Below are 22,045 nucleotides of genomic sequence, written 5' to 3' on the forward strand. Positions count from 1 at the left end.
CATGACTAGTCCTGTTCCCCTTAGGTTGAGGGAAGGAGTTTCAGGTGATCAATCAGATTCAGATTCTGAAACAGGAGAGACAGTGCTGGAAACATACAAGCCAATATGTGGAGTGAGTGATGTGACTCTAACGGACTCTTCACCTGCTGGGAATGAACCTTCACCAGACCTTATCTCTGAAAACCTTAACAACACACTGTCTGTGGAGGGCACGTCAAGGCTAGCTTGATCCTAGACTATGCCGCATGGGTGGAGCTAAAGGAAGGTGAGAGAAGGTCAGCCTGGCAAGTTTCTCACCAAAGGCTTCTTCAGAACCAGTCTCCTTGAAGTTAAAGCATACTGTGAAAATGCTTTCCATTCTTCTTGAAAAGACAATTGTCTTGCTTAGTTTGCATAGTGTTGCCTAGATGGAAGTTCCTAGAAGCTGGACTCCCTTCAGGTTGGAAGAGATGTCTATTGCCTGAATAAAACTTTGTGGATTATGTTGCAAACCTATTTATTGTCTCCCAATAAGGTGGGAAGTTTTGGGAAATACAACAAAGTGAAACCAAAAATAACCACTCTGCTTTCTGAACGTTGTTGGCAATTAGACTGATAATTCTCTCCTGTGAATAAACCTGATTAAATATATTACAACTGATATATGAAATATTTAGTGCACATTGCTTTTCTATTTATGGTTATATATTGTTTCTTCTAGCAAGCTGCTGTCAAAATGGAGATGATATGACCCCATATGTTCAGCCATGTAACCCAAAGAATGACAGAGCAAAAATGTTTGTCACCAGGAATGCTTTGTGTGTGGGTCATGCGACCAAAAATGAGAACAAGGAAATGGAAATGGTACATGTTATTGTTGGATTTTGCTAAACTTGATTTCATATCTTGCCAGAATAAATGCTGTGTTGCTACAAATAGTGCTGTGTCCCCATGATTAGAATAATTGGAAGAATTTTCAATAGTGAGAGATTTAGGAATAGTGCCCCTAACCAGCCCAGCCAAGCCAAGTTGCACTGTTGATGATATTGCTCTTTTCCTTCCACACTGCACATCTGAACATTTGCCTGAAAAATAAGGAAAATGCTCAGGTAATGTGTCAGTGCAATCATTTCCTCTGAAATGGAAGAAAAATACTCCTAGGAAACAAGAGGATATAGTGTCTAAATGCACTCCCAGAGAATTCAAAGATATCCACTGAAGTTTAGCTGTATTGTCCAGATTCTTCAAACTTTAACACACTGATTGTCTCACCTCAATTTCCTCTCGCATTTGTGATCACTCTTTGTTTCTGGACATTGTGCCAAATGAACAGCTATAGTCTGCCAAAACTGAACAAAAGAATCCACAAATATTTGCAAACCCACCCTCCCACCCCATGATAGCATGGGTTATTTAAAAAATTGTACATTTTGCACAAGTTGTGAATTTTGAAGAAGTTGTGCACTTTTCAAAAATCATCATCTCCACATTTTCAAATACACGTTTTGTGAAAGCAAATACAAGTTAGGAATTTACAGTTGGGATTGGGAACATGGCATGTTTGAGTGATTTATAAATTGAAACAGAACTCTCAGAGATCCTCACCTGTTTGGGTTCTAAAAGCTCCATCCGATGAGTGTTTTGCTGCATGCTCATTACTGGGCACTTACAGATTACTCACATGATGTCGTCTGCCTCTTGCGCATCTTCCGCCCCTTCTGGCCTTTGTTGCACCATAAAACCCCCCAGAGAAAGTCTGTTTGATGCTCTCTCCTACTAGACTGAAGCCCTTGCTAGACCCTGCCGGATAAGCCGGCAGGGAGGGGGGGTGACGGCGCACTAACTTTAGCGTGCTCCGCCCCGCCTCGTAGACGGCCGATGCGCAGGGACTGCGGAAGCCCTGTAGCGTCGGCCATTTTTGTTGTTGTTAAAGGGGCCACATGCGGCCCGAAGACTCTGGACAAGGTAAGGGTTTTTTTTTTACTTAAGCCCCACACCCTTTTTTAAATTAAGCCCCCTGGCCACGCTTTCCCCGCCCTCCCTCCCCGTCCCCATCTCCCGTGCCGCCCTCTGCCATCCTTCCCCCTCTCCCGTGCCGCCCTCCGCCATCCTTCCCTCTCTCCTGTGCCACCCTCCGCCATCCCTCCCCCTCTCCCATGTTGCCCTCCGCCATCCCTCCCCCTCTCCAGTGTTGCCCTCCGCCATCCCTCCTCCTCTCCCATGCTGCCCTCTGCCATCCCTCCCCTCTCCTGTGTTGCCCTCCGCCATCCCTCCCCCTCTCGTGTCACCCTCCGCCATCCCTCCCCCTCTCCCGTGCTGCCCTCCGCCATCCCTCCCCCTCTCCTGTGCCGCCCTCCCCATCCCTCCCCCTCTCCCATGTCACCCTCCGCCATCCCTCCCCCTCTCCCATGTCACCCTCCGCCATCCCTCCCCCTCTCCTGTGTCGCCCTCCGCCATCCCCCTCTCCTGCCGGTCCGGCCTTCCCCCCATGTCCCCCCCCCGGATCCCCCTGGCCCAATGGGCACAGCGCTCGTATGAGCGCTGTGCCCAGTCCGTGGCTTTTCCCGGCTACTCGTGAGTAAGCAAGTAGCCACAAAAAGCTACGGACCTTGCTAGACGTTCCACAGTCCCGGCCTCAGGCCGGGGCTGCGGAAAAGGCGCTCCATAAGCGACTTTGCTTATGGCTCGTTAGAGGAGGTCTGAGCATGGCTTGACCCCGGATTCCCCTGTGCGTCATCTGGACGCACAGCTGGGAAACTGGGCCTCAAAGCGTGCTAAGGCCTCATCTAGCAAGGTCCTGAATGGGGCTTATTACTTCCTGTTTTCAAGAAGTGACAAAGAAGCGACGGGAGCTGCATATTTGACCTAGATGTGATGGGACTTTAACAGAGGAAGAGGTAATGAAAGGAGGTATGGGGGAGTGGAACTTCTGTTTCAGGAGGCAAAAAAATTAGAGTAAAATGCTGATTAAAGCAAAAAGTAACATTATGGTTTTGAGGCTAGGATGCCTACACAGTACATAGACCAGCCAGAGACCAGTTTAAAAGATACAAGAGCACTGGGACGGGAGTGGATGCCTAATGATAGAACAACTTTGAGTGGATATGCAGGTCTAAATAACAGGAGTGGTCAAAAAAGAAGGAAGGAAGGAAGAAAGAAAGAAAGAAAGAAAGAAAGAAAGAAAGAAAGAAAGAAAGAAAGAAAGAGGCATTGCTTTGAACATCCTTTTCAACTGTGTAGACATTTATACCACTTTGATGACAAAGTGTGTGTGTGTGTGGGCGAGAATCAGTGGAGTTGGGATGTTTTGGGGGGTTCTTTGCAAAGGAAGAACAGCAGAGGATTAATATCAAGGAACACAAGCTGTATTGGAGAGCAAACATTCCAGCGACAATAAGGCAGGGTTACAATAAGGTGTCACCTTGCAAAATGGCTGCAGTGTCCTAGCAAATTCAACCATTGGGTGTTTGCTTCTGATATTTGTGAACCTGTGTAGATGGAATCACAAGAATGGAGGAGAGTGGACAGGAGAGTGCAATGTATTGAGGACATTGTGGATAGGACAGTATCATCACAGTATTGAGATATGAGCACTTCATGAAGAGCATTTCCTTCCCTGCTTTTTTCTGGCTCTATAAGTCTTCATGACCACAGGAGAAGTTGCCTTGTGTTATTATGCACAATATTGGTCCATCTGTTTTCCATGGCAACGGGTACCTCCCCTTCTAAAACCTGGCTTTTCAACACTTGAAATTAAGCTAATTTCTGGGTCGGAGGGGGGAGTTGAACTGGACCTGGAGAACTGATTCAGAGAGCAGGAACAATTGCAGTAATATCATAAACCTGGCAGGTGCTACCTGACAAATGAGTGAGACACTCCAGGCAAAAGACGGGCTGCCCCTCTGAGAATTTTAAGGCCCCAAATTGCACACTCCCCTTCCCCTGTGCCAATGGTTACCTTAAAGTCCCCATTGATGGAAGGGTAAAGGGACAAAGGCATAATTTCAGCATGAGGGTAGGCAGCTGCCGAGCACTCATTGGGCCAAGCTGACCTTGTTGGGCCAAGCTGAGCAGGACTGGGCGAGTGCACCCAGAGTAGCAACAACTTCACAACACACACACAAGCCACAGGAAAATACAAATGAAGACAGCCTAGAAGCACACTTTTATAGTGGAATACCACAGATACACATGTGATAATAGTGATTTTTAAATTCTCCATTTTACAATTAAATGCAGCAGCTCCTCTGCTCTTCAACAGACCTGTCACAGTGCTCTTTAGAAATACTTGACTCCAAGAACAACCAGGGGTAGGGAATGATGAACATGCTATAAATGCCTTATGTAGAAAAGACTTACATTTCCTGAGTTAATATTTTTCTGTTCTTCTGATTGTCTACTAAGGCCATAGTTAGATGGGGTGAAATCCTGAGACCACAGAACTTGCGGCCGGGCACTGCAGTTTGTCCTGGCTCCTCACGAGGTGGCTTGTGAGCTGGGACTCCTCAGGAGCACTGTGCCCATCAGGGGAGGGGTGGGGAGAGCAGGGATTTTTTTTTAAAAAAAAAACCACCTTACCTTTTGCACACAAGCGCTTATGCGCTGCTGCCTCTTTAAAAATAAAAAATGGCGGGCACAACGCCTCTCCCTCTGAGGTCATCGCGTGCTATGTGTAATCAGAGGGTTATCTTTCAATAAAAATATCATGAAATCTTCACCATTCCATGGTGCAATAACACGTAGGTCTAGCTAAGGCCTAAGTTATATAAACTCATGCTTCCAGAATGAACCTTCCTGACTATTATATTCTAATGCAACTTCTATACTAGTGATCTTTTGGTTGAAACTGACTAGCATCTGTATGCAAACAAACACACAGGATTCAACTCTATAATATTCTGCCATCAAATCAATACATAAAAGTATAGGAGACTTCTCTTCTTTCACAGAGGCATTCCATGGCTAAGTGCCCCATCTGCTGAAGTGACAAACAAGTTATTCCCCCAGGATTTCAACATGGATTTTGCCTTTTTGAAGTGATAATTATCTCCTACTTTATTTACTGAAAAGATGGCAATTTCATCTTCTGCTTTATGAAGCTCCTCTGGTGTTCCAATGGACACTAGGAAAAATAATAAGTCTCTGAAGGTTGTCATAAATAAACTAAATACATATTTTACATTAGCTATTTCAGTTAGAAGACTAGGCTACCATTTAGTCAGTTCTATTTTCAGATTGCTTAAGTGATGCCAGTGTTGTAGAAGAAAATAGGCAAATCTGTGTGCAGAGGGAAGATTTGCCATTGTATTGAGGATGGTGGTGGTAGTGGTCTTGCTGCTGGCACTGTTTCATTATTTAGTATGGCAGGTACACATGATTAAATGCAGCCTCAGTGATCCTCACTCTCCACTTCACAGGTATCATCAATCAGGAGACTTCATTATTGGTGGCATTGCTAGTCATGGCGGTTTCATCTCTACTCCAACATCCTTCAATGAAGAACCTCCACCAGACTTGACTGAAGAACTTGTGTAAGGATTTATCCCTTGTTTTCATTTCCATTTATTATGTCACTGGAATGATCAGTTGCTAGAGATGCTGCCTCAATCCTGTGGCTGAGACTTCAGTCTTATATACACTTTCCTAGAAAAAAGGAAAAAGGAAAGGAACCTCTTGTGCAAAGCACCGACTCCTAGAGGGACGTCTGCTTTCGCTGACGTTTTCTTGGCAGACTTTGTAGTGGGGTGGTTTGCCATTGCCTTCACCAGTCATTGTTACCTTTCCCCCAGCTAGCTGGGTACTCATTTTACCGACCTCAGAAGGATGGAAGGCTGAGTCAACCTGAGCCGGCTGCCTGAGAACCAGCTTCCGCTGGTATCGAACTCAGGCCGTGGGGAGAGTTACAGCTGCAATAACTTCCACTTACCACTCTGCGCCACACGAGGCTCTTTCCTAGAAAAAAGGAATTAAAAAAATTCTCCATATCTAATCCATGACAGTGTTGCATGTTTTCAGTCATGAGTTCATTCCATTCAATTATCACACCAGTCTGCACATTTAAAAGTCATATTTATTTTCAGATGCAACTTTCCCTGAAGTACACGTTTATATCCAGTTTCCTCCAATGTACACATTTTTGTATATAGCCTTACAAAACCACTTACCAGGGAGAAACTGCCAAATCAAACTCACAGCAATTGTATATTTGTCTATATGTATATTGTGTGTGTGTGTGTGTTGAGTAACATGCTGTGACTCATGTGTTGACTTTCATTCCAGCATAATGCCAAAGAATTACCAGCATCTCGTGGCCTTTGCATTTGCAGTAAAAGAGATCAATGAAAACCCTCAAATATTACCCAATCTCACTTTGGGCTTCCGTATCTATGACAGCTATGACAATGCAAGGAGAACCTATCATGCAACCATGTTACTCCTATCACTAGTGGAGAGATTGGTGCCCAACTACATATGTGACACCCGGAATAATCTAATTGCAGTAGTTGGGGGACTGGACTCAGAAATCTCTCTTCACATAGCAAATATCTTGGATATCTATAAGATTCCGCAGGTGGGAAATGTTTACTTGCATGTATGTGGAATATTCTCCTAGTTACCTTCTCCCAGCATGATTTTTTAAAAATATATATATTGAAATTCCTCCAACAAACTGATTATTAAATATATTGTGGTATGTTTGAATTATATGTGTGTTTTTAGTTTATTTTGGAAGTAATACTATTTCATGCTGTTTAATACCATTATTGTTCCTGTTGTTAGTTGTCTTGGGTACTACCAAATGGAAAGCCCTCAGGATGTATTGGATTACAATTCCTATCACTACCTGTGGTGTGGGGGTTATGGGATTTGTAGTCTAACACTTCTTGAGGCCCCAGGTTACACCATGCTGGGATAAAGTATGGCAACAATAGAATTTCCATGACTTTCTAAGAATTTGGCCAGATCTAACCCAAGCAAGATATGACACTTTGAAAATATTTTGAAAACTGTATAAGGCATGTAACCTGGGCCTTAACAGTTGTCACTACCATTATAAAATGTTTTAAATCAGTAGTGTAGATCCTGACAGAGTGACACAATGTATGTGACTTACTTGAGTGCTACAAAGTGAGTTATAAATTAACATCTGCCATCTCTCCTTAGCTCATATATGGCACTGCTCCCATCATGAATGATAAGACCCCAGGACTTCCCTTCTATCAGATGGTTCCTCAGGAAGCCCTTCAGAATGAGGGGATTCTCTCCTTGCTCCTGCATTTCAGGTGGACATGGATTGGACTTATTTTTATAGATAGTACCAATGGAGAAAGATTTCTGCAAACTGTGTTTCCAATGTTTACTCAAAGAGGTGTCTGTTTTGCCTTCATAGAAAGAATCCCCAAATTTACATACATCACTGAAATGTATGGCATGCTAGAACAGGGAGCAGAAATACATGTTAAACTACTGGACAGAAAAGCCAATGCAGTGGTGGCACATGGAGAATCATATTCCTGTGCAATTTTTAGATGGCTGCCATATCTAGCAGAATTACATAACAGGGCAAAAAAAATAAAAGGCAAAGTATGGATAATAGCAGCTCAGATGGAGATGAATTCATTTTCCTACCAAAGGAATTGGGATACAGAAATATTCCATGGTGCGCTGTCTTTCAGGATTCACTCCAATGTCCTGCCAGGATTCATATCATTTGAGGAGAGCAGAGATCCTTTCAGCACAAGAGAAGATGGTTTTATCAGGGACTTTTGGCAACAAGCGTTTGACTGTGTATTCCCAAATACAGCAGGGCATGACATGGAAATTCACGTTTGCACTGGGAGAGAAAAGTTGGAGAGGCTTCCTGGATTTCTTTTTGAAATGGGCATGACTGGCCAAAGCTACAGCATCTACAATGCTGTCTATGCTGTTGCACATGCTCTACATGCTAAGTTCTCATCTAAAGTTAAAAACAGGGCAATGATGGATACTCAACGACTAACACTTCAGAATGCGAACTGGTGGCAGGTAATGTTCTCAACTTCCTTGTGTGGGAGACCACTACATCTTTTAGTATTGCAAGAACACTCAATCTCTGCATCAAACGGTAGTATCAAACTTTTCATCTGCTCAGATGACTGTCCACATTTTAATTGGACTGCTCTGCTTCCTGTAAGTTTACCATATGAACAGAACATATTTGTTGTGATTGTTCTGGTCCCTCCCCAACCCCATTACATCTGAGGGCCAGTGTAGTGTAGTGGCTGGAGTAGGACTCAGAAGATCTGGGCTGTAGTCCCCACTTGGCGTTAAAGCTCACTGGAATGACTTTATGTAAGTTACTCAGACTTTATGTGAGTTACCCAGACTCTCAGACCAAACTACAACACAGGGCAGAAGACAAACATGGAGGGAAGGAAGATCAATTAAGGTGCTCTGTATTCCCTGCAAGAGTAAAAAGAGGGAAATAATAATAATAATAATAATAATAATAATAATAATAATAATAATGAGCATTTCTTCCCTCAAACTTTTCCTACTTGAACATCATCCATGAGATCACTCTGCTCCTGCTGCTATCGCTTAGTCTTATATAGAAAATAACAGTCATTTCTAAATGCTTGCATTTCCATTTTCAATCTAGCTCCATCAGTTTCTTAGAGTTGTCTCATTTAACAACAATGCTCAGAATGAGGTTTTCTTTAAGGAGAATGGAGAGATAGTAGCTGGATTGGATGTTATTAATTTGATTTTTTTCTCCAATGAATCTTTTCTCCGAGTGAAAGTAGGAGGGATGGATCTTCAGGATTCTCCAGGCCAAGCCCTCACCATTGATGAGGATGCCATCACATGGCAAAGATGGTTTAACCAGGTAGGAACTAATGCAACCTGTTTAGAAACAAATCCAGTTTGAATGAACACTGATAATTTGTACTGCTGCCAAAATTGAATTTCATTAGAGAATGACAAAGAGTTTTGGAAAACAACAACAACACTATTTTTTATTGAAAGAATAGTCTGTGAAATGATAGAAGGAATGAGAGGGGGTTCAAGGGGACTGCCATGGTTACACTGCCAGTGACTTTATTCACTTAAAAATTGCTGGAGGAAATAGAAGTAGACACAGGGAAGAATCCAACACTATCCTTGCAGGCATGGTAAAGTCTGATAGTTCCTCAGCAAGGGGTAAGCGGAGGAAAGGACAAGAGAGAAAAGTGTATGGAAAGAATAATTGAGGCTTGAGAGCAAACAGAGCCAGTAAAGGAAGTAGCTTAAGATCTCGCTCTCGCTTTCTAAATCAGGTCATCCATCAGGGCAACCGGCCCTGTTTCAATGCCAAAACCAGGATGGAAACTCAACTGAATTGGGACAGATAATCTGTTTCATCCAAAGCAATTGGAGTTGTACTAGTGCTGTTTTTGCTAATACCTTGTCTAAAAAGGGATATTTTCAACTGACCAATAGTTATTATGATCTTCTGGATCCAAAGAAGGGTTCCACAGAAGAAGGAATGGTGGGGACCATCCCTTCTTCTAAAGAAGCATGACTCAGTTCCAGAAGCCAACAAATCAAGTCCCTCTTGCTTACTGTAATTTTCCATGGTGAACAAGCATTAAAAACATTATTTATTTATTTATTTATTTATTACATATTTATACTGCCCAACAGGCAAGGCTCTCTGGGGAGTTTACAATTAAAGCCATAATATACAATAATAATGATTTTTTAAATAAATAAATAAATAAATGTGTCATATAAAATGAGAATAAGGCCACAGCTAGACCTAAGGTTTATCCTGGGATCATCCAGGGTTCGCCCCTGCCTGAGCACTGGATCCCCTGTGTGTCACCTAGATGAACAGGTTTGACCCCTGGATGATCCAGGGATAAACCTTAGGTCTAGCTATGGCCTAAGTTTCAGTCCAGGGAAAGCTTTCCTAAAAAGATGTTTTCAGGGACATTTGAAGGATGTTCATTGTAGTTAACTATTCAAAAATACTTCAGTGTGTTTTATAATTAGTTTGTTGCATTTGGTTTTTATTATGTATATCTCCTTGAGAGCTTCAACTATTGGGCAACTCATTATTATTATTATTAGTAGTAGTAGTAACAACAACAACAACAACAACAACCAGGATCAAGTTGTAGCAATTATCAAAAATACATCATAAAAGATAACAATTTAACAAGAGGTTCATGTAGAAAATGTCATCCGTTCCAAGAAACAATAGACCATGTAACAGGAGGATGTAAAATTCTGGCAGGAATGGACTACATGGACAAACACAGTACAGCTGCAAAAATAATTCACCAACAACTGATCATCAAATTCAACCTAATCAAACATCCTACACCATACTATACGTACTCACCGAAAACAATCTTGGAAAATGCAGATCATAAAATATACTGGGGCAGAGCAATTCATATGGATAATACAATGCCTTACAACCAACCAGACATAACTGTTGCAGAGAGAGAGAAAAAAGGGGGGACCCAACCTCATTGACATAGCAATATTGAATGACCAAAATGTTGTAGAAAAGGAAGAGGAAAAGAAAGAAAAATATACACCACTGGCTATGGAAGTTAAAGAACTATGGCAACAGCAAAAGGTTACAATGATTCTGTTAGTCACGTCTGTTACTGGCATCACATCAAAACATTTTACAGAAAACCTTCAGAAACTGGGCCTACCAAAATACATTGATACCAACATCCAGAAAGCATACATACTTAAAGCATGCTCAATAGTGAGGAATTTCCTGATTTAGTAAAATACAGCATGGCTTGGCAAAGCTCATCAGGTCCATCTAGAAAAACTGCCACAAGTGAGAAAAGAGATGATGATGATGATGATGATGATCATCATCATCATCATCATCATCATCAATGACTGAGGATGAAATGGTAGTGGAGAAGTGGCATGGCTTCACAATTGTCACTGCCAAAAATAGGCTTCAATATCAGCCAAGTTCCCCTCTGAATGGGGAGCTGTGATTTGTGGAAGTGCTCTGGCCAGTAGCAAAGGGAGAAAGGCTGGTGAGGAGCAGTTGCACAGCATCAGCATCAGCATCTCCTTTCCAGGAGGGGATTGCTAATCCTAACACTTTGATGGGGTGGGGCCAAAGAGGCAGATGCACCACAGTGATATCTCTCCTTTGTTCTCACTCCAGTTCAACCTAAAGCTCCTAAAGGCAGATCTTCCATGCAAGCTGCAAGATCCCAGTTGATGACTTCCCCACCCACCCACTCCTGTTAGTAACATTTCTTGAAATGGCAAGTAGTCACAAGTAAATGGGCCGGGAAAGAATTTTACGTTGGAGGGGAGAAGCTGCAGTGAGTCATGCAATATTAAGCCTTTCCCCTGAGAGCTCACAGTGTGTGGAGCAACAATGCTTTTCTGCTCCATTTGTCCAGACTGTGATCCTGTAAAACTTGGTTAGGCAGACTTCAGACTTGTGAGATCTACATTGCGTTTGACTGAAGTGCACCAAATGGAGCCTGGTGCAAAGACATTCCCTTAAAATTGGAGAATTCAAAATCCAGGAATTGGTTTGGAATATGAGAATTTTTCTTCATATCTATAGTAGAAATGACCTTTCCCTGCACCCTGTTTGCATGGCTATGAGGAAGCAGTTGTGGTCAGGGGGTGAGGCAGAGATGTGTCCGATTGCCATTGGTGTGATCCTGTTGGCATCACCAGCTGGAGGTGGGGCTGCACAGCCTATATTAGGCAACCACACCTGGCCTTCAGCCTCTTTGTTTTTCACGGCTCCCTCACTGTATGGAGTGTAGGTTACATCTGGTTGTCCTTTTGGGGACCGAGTAGGAATGTTTGGCTCATAGTTTGATTGGGTGGGGGTATATGTCGTTTTGCCTACTTCACACTGTAAGTTGGGAGAGAGTGTTTTAGGAAAGCTGATTAAAGTTAATTTAGTCACAATTCTTTAGGCATGTAGGGGTGGGCACGCTTAGAGGAAAGGGATGCTGATCATTCTGTAGCATTGTTCTGTTGACAGGTAATGCCGGAGGCCTTCTGTTGAGGGTTGTGCAGCCCCAGGATAGGGCTTACCTTTGAGGCCAACTAACCTCACTCCACCCGGGGTTTCATGGCCAGGGATATGTGACACTGGAAGGCCTACCCTCCCCAAAAGGGGTATGGTCTGAGGGTGGCGATCATCAGATGCCACTCATCAGACATAGAATGTTTTTGCATGATACAACTCCTAGTTAATTGTTGACAGATTAAGGCCTGACCAGGGTCCCTAAATAAATGTGGGCTGAATTTTACACCACACATACAGTACTGGTCTCAACACATTATTTTGCCCCATCACACCACAATTTACTATTTGAAGCTGTTGTTAAATAAATGGAAGTCAGAAATCATATATTGTGTTTCCTGAACCCTGCTGTAGAATGTGAGCTTGGTTTAAAAGGCTGCTGCTGGAACATCTCCATGGAATCCAATCAAAATAGTAGGAGTTCTTACTGATATCCAGTGAGCAGCGATCATTTGCTAGTTGAAATTAATAGATTTGTAAGCAGTTCAAGGTCCTCTTCCGAGACAAAATATGATATAGGGCCAAGTAATGCAGCTTTGGGAAAATATGGCATATCATAACTAGTAATTTCTTTTTATTATTTCCCATGGTTCTCCCCAAAATGAGTGAATAAGTGGGCATTCCCCACACAATAATGTAAAGTAGAAATAGTTTGTAATATATTTACATCTATAAGTTGCTGAAATGCTATGTCAATTTTGCAAGATACAGCTAGACATGAGAGACTTAAGATTTTCACACTCCTCATTGTCATATTTTTATTCTGCTCTTTCATTCATGGTTTAGACAAGACCACTATCTATATGTAGTGAGAGTTGCCATCCTGGTTCCAGCAAGAAAGTGAAGGAGGGGAAACCACACTGCTGCTATGATTGCATCCCATGTCCAGAAGGGAAGATTTCAAACAAAGAGGGTAGGAAATATATATTACATGTACAGAGTGATACAAAAGCATGGCTGTAATGTATATGGACACGTAGATAAGATTTTGCATTGGTTGGAGTGCGTGATTATTCTTCAGTATATCAAAATTATTATTATTATTATTATTATTATTATTATTATTATTAATTTATTTATATAGCACCATCAATGTACATGGTGCTGTACAGAGTAAAACAGTAAATAGCAAGACCCTGCCGCATAGGCTTACAATCTAATAAAATCATAGTAAAACAATAAGGAGGGGAAGAGAATGCAAACAGGCACAGGGTAGGGTAAGCAGGCACAGGGTAGGGTAAAACTAACAGTTTTACTGTTCAAACGGTTTTGTAACAGGGGAGGAAGTTGCTGAAGTTAAAATACTATGGTTAAACATCTTTGTCTTTGTCTTATCATTTGTATCCAATAATCTAACACACACACACACACACACACACACACACACACACACACACCCCAAACTAAGACTGTTTGGGTAGCATCATGAGCTATCTCATTATTAATTGGCACATATGACTGCTGCAGTCCCTTGCCAACCTATCTATCTATCTATATTCAATAAACAAAAAACCTACGGTTTACAAAACAACATTAAGGCTCTACAGTTTTCAACCAAACTCCAAAAAGCAGGGAAATTGGGGGTTAAGGCTCACAAGCCTTTAACGCCACATCCTTCCTAAGGAGGCAGAAAGTGCAAGTGAAATTCTCATTCTCCCAAAGCAGATATAAACCATGAGGACAGGATGGAGAATAGGATATGCAGAGGTGACTGTGGGGTTGTGGAAAACTGATGACGAACAACTTAGAACCACCTACTTCTATTTTTTTGTTTAGAGCAGCCCTTCCCCAACCTGGTGCCCTCCAAAGCTGTTGGACTACAACTCCCATCTTTGCAAGTCAGTATGTCCCATGGTCAGGAAAGCTGGGACAGCAGGATAGGGAACACTGTTCTATATCGTTACCAAATACGGTGGCTGCACAATATTTTTTTTCTCACACACATCTCACATAGAGCAGCACGATTGATAAAAGAAGGGGCACTATTTGTTGGAGATGTAGAACCAGAGCAAGGGCTGGCACTTTCAGCTTTTGGTAAATACCCTGCCCTTCAAAGAACCAATGTTTTTTTCTTAATATGTGTTCATACAAAATATACTGTTCACTCCCCACAATCCCTCCACAATACATCATCTCATCAGAGTGACAGAGGAACAGAAAAGGATTAGTTTGGGTGTCTTGAAGTCCTTTCAGATGAGATTAGTTTGCAATCCTATACCACTTGGGGGGAAGACCTAGTAAACTCAGTGGCCCTGAGTTCTGAGTAGACATGTATAGGATCCAAGTATAAACCATCCTTCTCCAGCCTGGTGCTCTCCAGATGTGCTGCGCTGCAAATCCCATTTTATGGTGAGGACAAAAATCATTTTCATCAATAGTTTTAAAATAATCCTTAAACATGAATCTATTAGGTGGTAGCTCTGCTTTGATCTCACACTGCTGGACACATAAGAAAAATCCTCTGCAATCACAGCATTCCTGAATCACTCCATGCTGACAGGGACTTTTATAAGTTGAATTCCAAAACATCTAGAAATCTATATTTTGCCTGCCCTTGCTCTAGAACAGCATTCCCCGATCAGTTTTCTAGAACCCCACAGTCACCTCTGCATATGATAGCCTGCTGCCCTCCACATATTTGAGAGTACAAGTTGCAGCATTCCTGACCATGAGACATACTGACTTGCAATGATGGGAGTTGTAGTCCAATACCTTTGGAGGACACCAGGTTGGGGAAGGGCTGCTCTAAACAAAAAAAGAGAAGTAGGTGGCCCTAAGTTGTTCATCATCAGTTTTCCACAACCCCACAGTCACCTCTGCATATCCTATTCTCCATCCTTTCATCATGGTTTATCTGCTTTGAGAATTTCACTGGCACTTTCTGCCTCCTAAGGGAGGATGTGGCGTTAAGGCTTGTGAACCTTAACTCCCACTTTCCCTGCTTTTTGATGCTTGGTTGAAAACTGTAGAGCCTTAACGTTGTTTTGTAAACCGAAGGTTTTTTGTTTAATGAATTTCATGGCTTTGTGTAATGGATGACCACTCAGGAAAGAAGCCATATAAATGTATGGAATGTGGGGAAAGTTTCGGCTGTAGTGGGACCTTGAGTAGACATCAAAGAACTCACAAAGGGGAGAAACCATACAAATGTGTGGAGTGTGGAAAAAGCTTTAGTCGTAAGTTTACCCTTACTTTACATCAAAGAATTCACAGAGGTGAAAAACTATTTCTGTGTACGGAGTGTGGAAAAAGCTACAATCTCCTACACACTTACCAGGGTGTAAGACCATTATATTCAATGGAACATACTTCTGAGAAGACACTGACAGTAAGTCTTTGCTAGAGGAGGCAGCCATTTTCTCTCAATGTTCCAATATAGCTAAGGCAGGAGGGAGGGGGGCACTACTGAGCATACTTACAAATCAAGATGGCCACCCTATATATTATATTCAATAAACAAAAAATCTATGGTTTACAAAACAATGTTGAGGCTCTAGGGCAAAAAAATAAATAAAAAATCAACCAAAGGGATTTTTTTTAAAAAAGAAAAGTCATTCCACCAACTACAATGAAGGAGGAAGAAGACACCACCACTGGATTAACGAGTAAGAGGCTCATTCCAACAATTTTCATGGTTCACATGACACAATCAGCCATAATGTTTAGCTCAAAATGTTTAACCACTGTGGCTTAGTGTGTCATGTGAACAGGGTCAGTATGTAACAAAGGATGCAGAGGAATAACACACACCCCCCACAAAACTACTCCTATGGACCCACATTCTCCCATTCCACAGAGAATAAAGTGACTTTAAGATGATGAGTGAGAGCAAGGAATCCACACAGCCATAATAATGATAATGATAATTAAAATAAGATGTGATATTCTGAAAGCCACACCAAAAAGCAGGCTTTGGAATACAGGAACAAGTTCCCACTTCTGCCCCAACAATCCAAGCTGTAGAATTGTTTGGCAACCCTGAATATCAAATAATGGTTCTTGGAGATGTGATATATTTTTTGAACACAGTTGCTCTTTTAAAACATGCAATGGCTAATGTTTAAATCCTTCATGCCATTGCTTGTTTTCAAACCTTGATATCACTTGCAAGATTTGAAAACAAGCAAATGGATACTGTTGTTTTTATGTTTTTGATGGTTTGAAATTTTGTATATATATATATTTTAGTGTTTACTGTTTTTAACTTTTGTGAACAGCCCAGAGAGCTTAGTCTATGGGGCGGTATATAAATGTAATGAATAAATAAATAAGCAACTGCAGGAAGGATTTAAGCATTAGCCATTGCATGTTACGCCCCCAAAAAAACACACCTACCCAACCCAGAAAAATTCCTTTTCCCCCCCCCCAGCCCTCACACACACCCCAACCACATCCTGCCCCCACTTTCCCTCAGCCTACACTACCTCACAGGGTTGTTGTGAGGATAAAGTGAAGAGGAGGATGAAGAGGACTACATGCCCTGGACTACTGCAACTACTGAGGGGCATTGAATTCTATGATTCTGTGCATCTAAGTCTACAGCAACTGGAGGGTGCCAGGTTGTAGCAAAAACTAGGTCCCTTAACTATTTCTCTGGTGTGAAGTAATGCTTTGGGTATAAGATTCATGGATGTACATTTTAGAAAAAGTTTTCCTTTCATACAAACATAAAGCAGCAGATTTAGATTATAAGAAGCAGGTACACAGAGAAAGGAAAATATTTTCTAAAATGTACAGCCATTTATCTTATAACACCAAAACCATTCACCTTCCTTCACACCAAAACCATTCACCTTCCTTCATACCAGAGATTTTTTAAAGAGACCTATATCTGTGTTCAAATTCAAAATACACACACACACACACACACACACAAATCTATAAAAGAAAGCTTAAAATGTAGTTCAGTACCTTTTAAAGAAACACACACTACCTGAAGAAGTTTAAACTTTATGGTAAGAAATATTGAGAGAGGCTAGAAATTCTTTTAATCAAGACCATGCATGGCAGATAGGCCAGGGTTAACCTCCTCCTCCCCCTCCTCCTCCTCCTCCATGTGGTCTTGATGAAATTTATTCAATATTAATTTCCATAAAGTTTAAACTTTAAGAGGCTTGTGTGAGGAGCTGCCACTCCAAAGGAAAGTTTGCCATGTATTCTTTACTTTGAGTTAAGAAGGATGCACCAGCACTTCAAACATACACCCCCCCCCACACACACACCCCACCCCTCCCTCTTCACACTCACAGACACACAGCAAAGTCAATCCCTCTATCAAACCCCTACCTGAGCCAGCCCGGTTTTCTTTTTCCTTGGAGGCCAGAGAAGGGTCTCCCTCCAAGCAAGGCAGATCATTTCTCTCTCCTTCCCTGGCCTCCACAGAAGAAGGAGAGGGCCCAGACAGGGCCTTGGCTCAACTGCAGAAGGAAATGGCTGCTAGATGAGCCAGGCGGCTATCTTATTTCCAACATTCCAATCTATCTGAGACAGGAGGGAGGGGGAGAGTGACACTACTGAGCATGCTCTGCTCTATGAGGCCTCTATTGACTTTAATGGGGCAAAGAAATATTCATTAAAAATCAACAGAAGCAAATTTTGAAAAAAGAAAAGCCATTCCAACAACTAGAAGGACAAGGGGCCAAGATCCCACCACTGGATTGAAGGGTAACGGTCCCAATTCGGAGCTTTTCATGAGTAGAAAATGGTCACCAACAGCTGTTTTGAGTGTCATTTTGACTCATAGTGTCATTTTGACTCATTTATTTTGTGTTTTCAACTGCTGTCCTTCCCTTAATATTTCAAAAATCTAATTGAAAATCCCAGGATATTTAAAACCAGCATTTCTTTCTGGCAGGTCTTATTTTCAGAAAGATTGGTGAAACATTTTCCATTTTATGAACGCTAGAATGACCTACCCCCCAATTACAGCCTTAACATGGTGAAATGCTCTATTCACTGATCACCTATAACATAGGGAAGCACTCCCGTATTTCCTGTAATATATTTATATCTTGGTGGAGCCCTTATGGTTACCTAGTTTATAAAAATGCATATTTCTTTACAGCTACATGTATTAGAGGAAGGATTGGCAAGAGTCCTAAATTGCAGTGCAGTGATTCCTATTGTTATTTGCATTGTATGTATTGTAGACAATATGTTTGTATAGATTTGAATGTTTATATAACCACTGAAGGACACAGATCAATACACATTTGGTATTAATGAAAGGTAAAGATAGGTTTTTATAATACTACAATATCATGTTTTTATTTGTCCGATATATATCGTGTATTTGTTCCCATTGCTTTTATTCACACACACACACACACACACACACACATTAGCACAAGTGTGTGTGTGTGTTTTAATTAGACTAAGAAAGTAAATAATTAAAACATATTTTATTATTAATATTGATCTATTTATTTATTCTCACCAGTGGACCTAACCCAGTTGCTCTGCTTGAATTTCTCAGGGATTGGGAGAAATTTTCTGTTATGTTAAATACTTCTCCTTAAAAAACCGGCACTCACTCAGCCAATGGCTTGGGCGGGAAGCCGGCCGTTGCAAGTGGGGAGGAGCCAAGGGACACGCTCCTCGCTCTACGTGAGCCATGTTGTCCATGGCCATGTGCGTGCCATGTGACTGGGGGCAGGGCCGATCCTATAAAGGCAGCCCGTGGCCAGGCCTTGGCCTCTTTCTGTTGAGCTGACCCACCCTACCGTCCTCTTCTAGTATGGGATTAGCCAGTCGTCTTCTTTGGGAAAGGGGCTGAGTAGGAATTTTGCCACTGGTTTTTGCCTACTCCATACTGGAGGTTTTATGCGGGGGGTGTTTAATTAGGTTAATTGGTATGTGGAGTGCCAAGGATGTGCGGGAATTGGCTGTGTTAGGTAAGGATGGTGAGCACTCTGGCACTGTTAGGTGATTGGCATAACCGGAGGATCTGATCCAAGGGGGCTGAGCGGTCCACCTGTCAGGATATGGTATGCCTTTGGAGACCCTCTTGCTTCATCTACTTGCTGTCTTAATTGGCAGTAAGCGGGGGTGGAACAGGTTGGTCTCCCCACACTTATAAAGTGCTGAATAAGGAGGGAGCCGGCTTGCACGACTCCTTCCTTTTGAGGGAGGCTCGCCCTTATTTACAGGCAAGCGGCCTGAGAGTCAGAACATTAATTCCCGCACTTTCACATGCAGATCCAGGGAGGGATGATGCTACCAAATTATTAATAAAGAGGCCCTAGTTTAACCCAGCTCCTGTGTCTGTGTCTTATTTCTTGCTTCCTACTCCACTCGCAACATAAGCTTCTGCTTTAAATCCCCACCACCTTTCATAGTATCAGCACTGACTATGTCCTATGAAATGAATAGATAATGTTTTACAAGAACACATATAACATGTTGAAATTTCTGGCATGTCTGTTTGTGAGATAACATGACATCTTTTCTTCTATAGATATGAGTGACTGTAACTCATGCTCAGCCAAAGACTATCCAAGCAAGAATCGGGATTTCTGTATCCCCAAAATGGTAACCTTCTTGTCTTATGAAGAACCTCTGGGTGTCAGTTTAGCTTTCTTTGCTCTTTTTTTTTCTTTGATCATAGCTGTGGTACTGAGAACATTTATGAAGCACAACAACACTCCTATAGTCAAAGCCAACAACCAGAACCTCACCTATACTCTCCTCATCTCTCTTCTCCTCTGCTTCCTTTGCACATTGCTATTCATTGGCCAACCTCAGAAGATGACTTGTCTCCTTCGACAAACGACCTTTGCCTTCATCTTCTCAGTGGCTGTCTCTTCTGTACTAGCAAAAACCATCATGGTAGTTCTGGCTTTCATGGCCACCAAACCAGGATCCAGGATGAGGATGTGGTTGGGGAAGGAGCAGGCCATCTCCATTGTTCTTTCCTGCTCCTTTATCCAAGCAAGTATCTGCATTGTTTGGCTGGGAACCTCTCCCCCATTCCCAGATACTGACATGAACTCAGTTGCTGAAGAAATTCTGCTGGAGTGTAATGAGGGTTCTGTGACGATGTTTTACTGTGCCTTGGGCTACATGGGCTTGTTGGCAGTTATCAGTTTCACTGTGGCCTTCCTCTCCAGGAAGTTACCTGGCAGTTTCAATGAGGCCAAGTTCATCACTTTCAGCATGTTGGTCTTTTGCAGTGTTTGGTTAACTTTTATTCCCTCCTACCTAAGCACCAAAGGTAAATACATGGTAGCTGTGGAGATCTTCTCTATCTTAGCCTCCAGTGCTGGATTGCTTGGTTGCATCTTCTTCCCCAAATGTTACATTATTGTGTTGAGGCCTGAGCTAAACAATAGGGGACAGCTAATGAGAAAATATTGAAGAATGTCTGTCTGCCATCTGCTATAATTTGTAATCTAGAGTTTTGTGGGTGCACATCACAAAATTACTCTCCCCTTCTTTGGAGAACTGAATCAAGATTTACTTAAGGTAAACCCATCATCTAAATAGGAAAATACCCCTCATTGTATTTTCCATTTATATTCACATTTAGCTGCTCTTCAAAATGCTCATAAACTCTTTCTCATGTTTGAAAAGTTTAGAATTCCTTTGTAGCAGCTAAGGCTGAGAAAGAAACTCAAAGGACTCTTCAGAACCTGTGCATGTAAACCTATGATGCTCTGGCTACAATTGAAAGCAAAAATAGTCACTGTGCTTGCTGAACATTTTTGGCAATGAGACTGATTAATCTCTCATGTGAATAAACCTGATTAAATATTACTACTGATATACAGAATACTTAGTGCACCTTCATTTCCTGTTAATGGTTCTATATTGCAAGCTGATGTCAAAATGTGGATGATGTGATCTCATATGCTCAGCCATGTAACTCAAACAATGACCATGTGATCCAAAATATTGTCACCTGCTGTCAAAATAAATGCCACATGCTTGATCACGTGTCAAAATTAAGATCAAGCAAATGGAAATTGTATGTTTTCTTATTGGATATTGCTATTTCTTGCTGGATCAAATGTTGAGTGGCTACAAACAATGTTGCATACCCTTGATCAGCATAATTGTAGATTTCAATCGAAAGAGATTTAAGAGTAATGCCCCTGCTATTAACCTGTCCAGTCAAGCCAAGTCAAGCTGCACTGTTGATGACATTGGGCTTTTCATTCTCCACTGCAGCCAACACAAGCATAAATACTAATTTCCCGAAGGGGAAGGTTGACAGGTCACATAAGAGAGCTAGGACAACCTATCCTCTTCTAGAAATGATAGTTTCTTCTCATTTGGGGACTTGATTCCAGAAGCACTAAACTGTCATTCTGCAAGTGGTAGGGAGTTGCTTGAGGACCAGAGGTGAGGACTCTCTGGCCAGGCACAGACCAGAATTGACATTAGTGGATGGACAGCATTGAATTCTGCCCATATTTTTTTAGGTGGTTTGAAATATATGTAGTAATAGAATATTACTTACCACCCAGCTAAATTGCATCCATGCAAATACAACCAGATGTTATTCTAAATGTGCATCCACTGCTCATATATCTATTCCTCACATTGGTATTATCTAGTTGCTACAGACATGTGACCTGATGCCATCTATGTTTTGTTTTTTGCCTCCTTCCTCTGCTGACTCAAATACTCCTGTTAGGCTCTGATCATTATATATCATTTAGGACTGCAAAGTTTGTACATCGGACACTGGAGGTGCGGAAGCTCCTGACTACCTTATAGGATCAAACTATATCTTGTTGATACAATATGTTGGTTAATATAGTTAACATAAATATGACAATCTGGCTGTCTGTGATGTTATTAATGATTGTATTACTCTTTCAGCTGTGCTGAGTTGGCGGTTGGGTGTGTAATTATTTTGTTTGTATGCAAATGGCCTATCTGGCTAATATGCAATAAAGTCTTGTAAGAAAGCAATATGAGGCACTGTTGATCTGGCTGCATAATAGGGGTGTGCTCTGCTCCATTACGGATCCACGGATCCAAAGCGGAGCGGGCCAA

At 41.8% G+C, this 22,045-nt stretch overlaps 1 protein-coding gene across 1 annotated transcript; it reads left to right on the forward strand.

Annotated features, from left to right (window-relative positions):
• Nucleotides 1–245: 245 nt before the first annotated feature.
• LOC134405571 (vomeronasal type-2 receptor 26-like) lies at nt 246–20,398 on the forward strand. The gene is made up of 6 exons (XM_063136817.1): nt 246–265; nt 5,397–5,510; nt 6,259–6,550; nt 8,621–8,848; nt 12,830–12,956; nt 19,500–20,398. The coding sequence occupies exons 1-6, from the start codon at nt 246–248 to the stop codon at nt 20,396–20,398; spliced, it is 1,680 nt and encodes a 559-aa protein (XP_062992887.1).
• The last annotated feature ends 1,647 nt before the right edge of the window (nt 20,399–22,045 follow it).

Source organism: Elgaria multicarinata, chromosome 11, assembly GCF_023053635.1.
Source record: "Elgaria multicarinata webbii isolate HBS135686 ecotype San Diego chromosome 11, rElgMul1.1.pri, whole genome shotgun sequence".
Taxonomy (NCBI): domain Eukaryota; kingdom Metazoa; phylum Chordata; class Lepidosauria; order Squamata; family Anguidae; genus Elgaria; species Elgaria multicarinata.

Excerpts from the sequence above, each read along its gene's own strand:
- LOC134405571 (XM_063136817.1), top strand. The coding sequence starts at position 246 with ATGGGTGGAGCTAAAGGAAG. Across the intron at positions 266-5,396 it reads ATGGGTGGAGCTAAAGGAAG|GTATCATCAATCAGGAGACT; the intron begins GTGAGAGAAGGT and ends TCCACTTCACAG. Across the intron at positions 5,511-6,258 it reads GACTTGACTGAAGAACTTGT|CATAATGCCAAAGAATTACC; the intron begins GTAAGGATTTAT and ends CTTTCATTCCAG.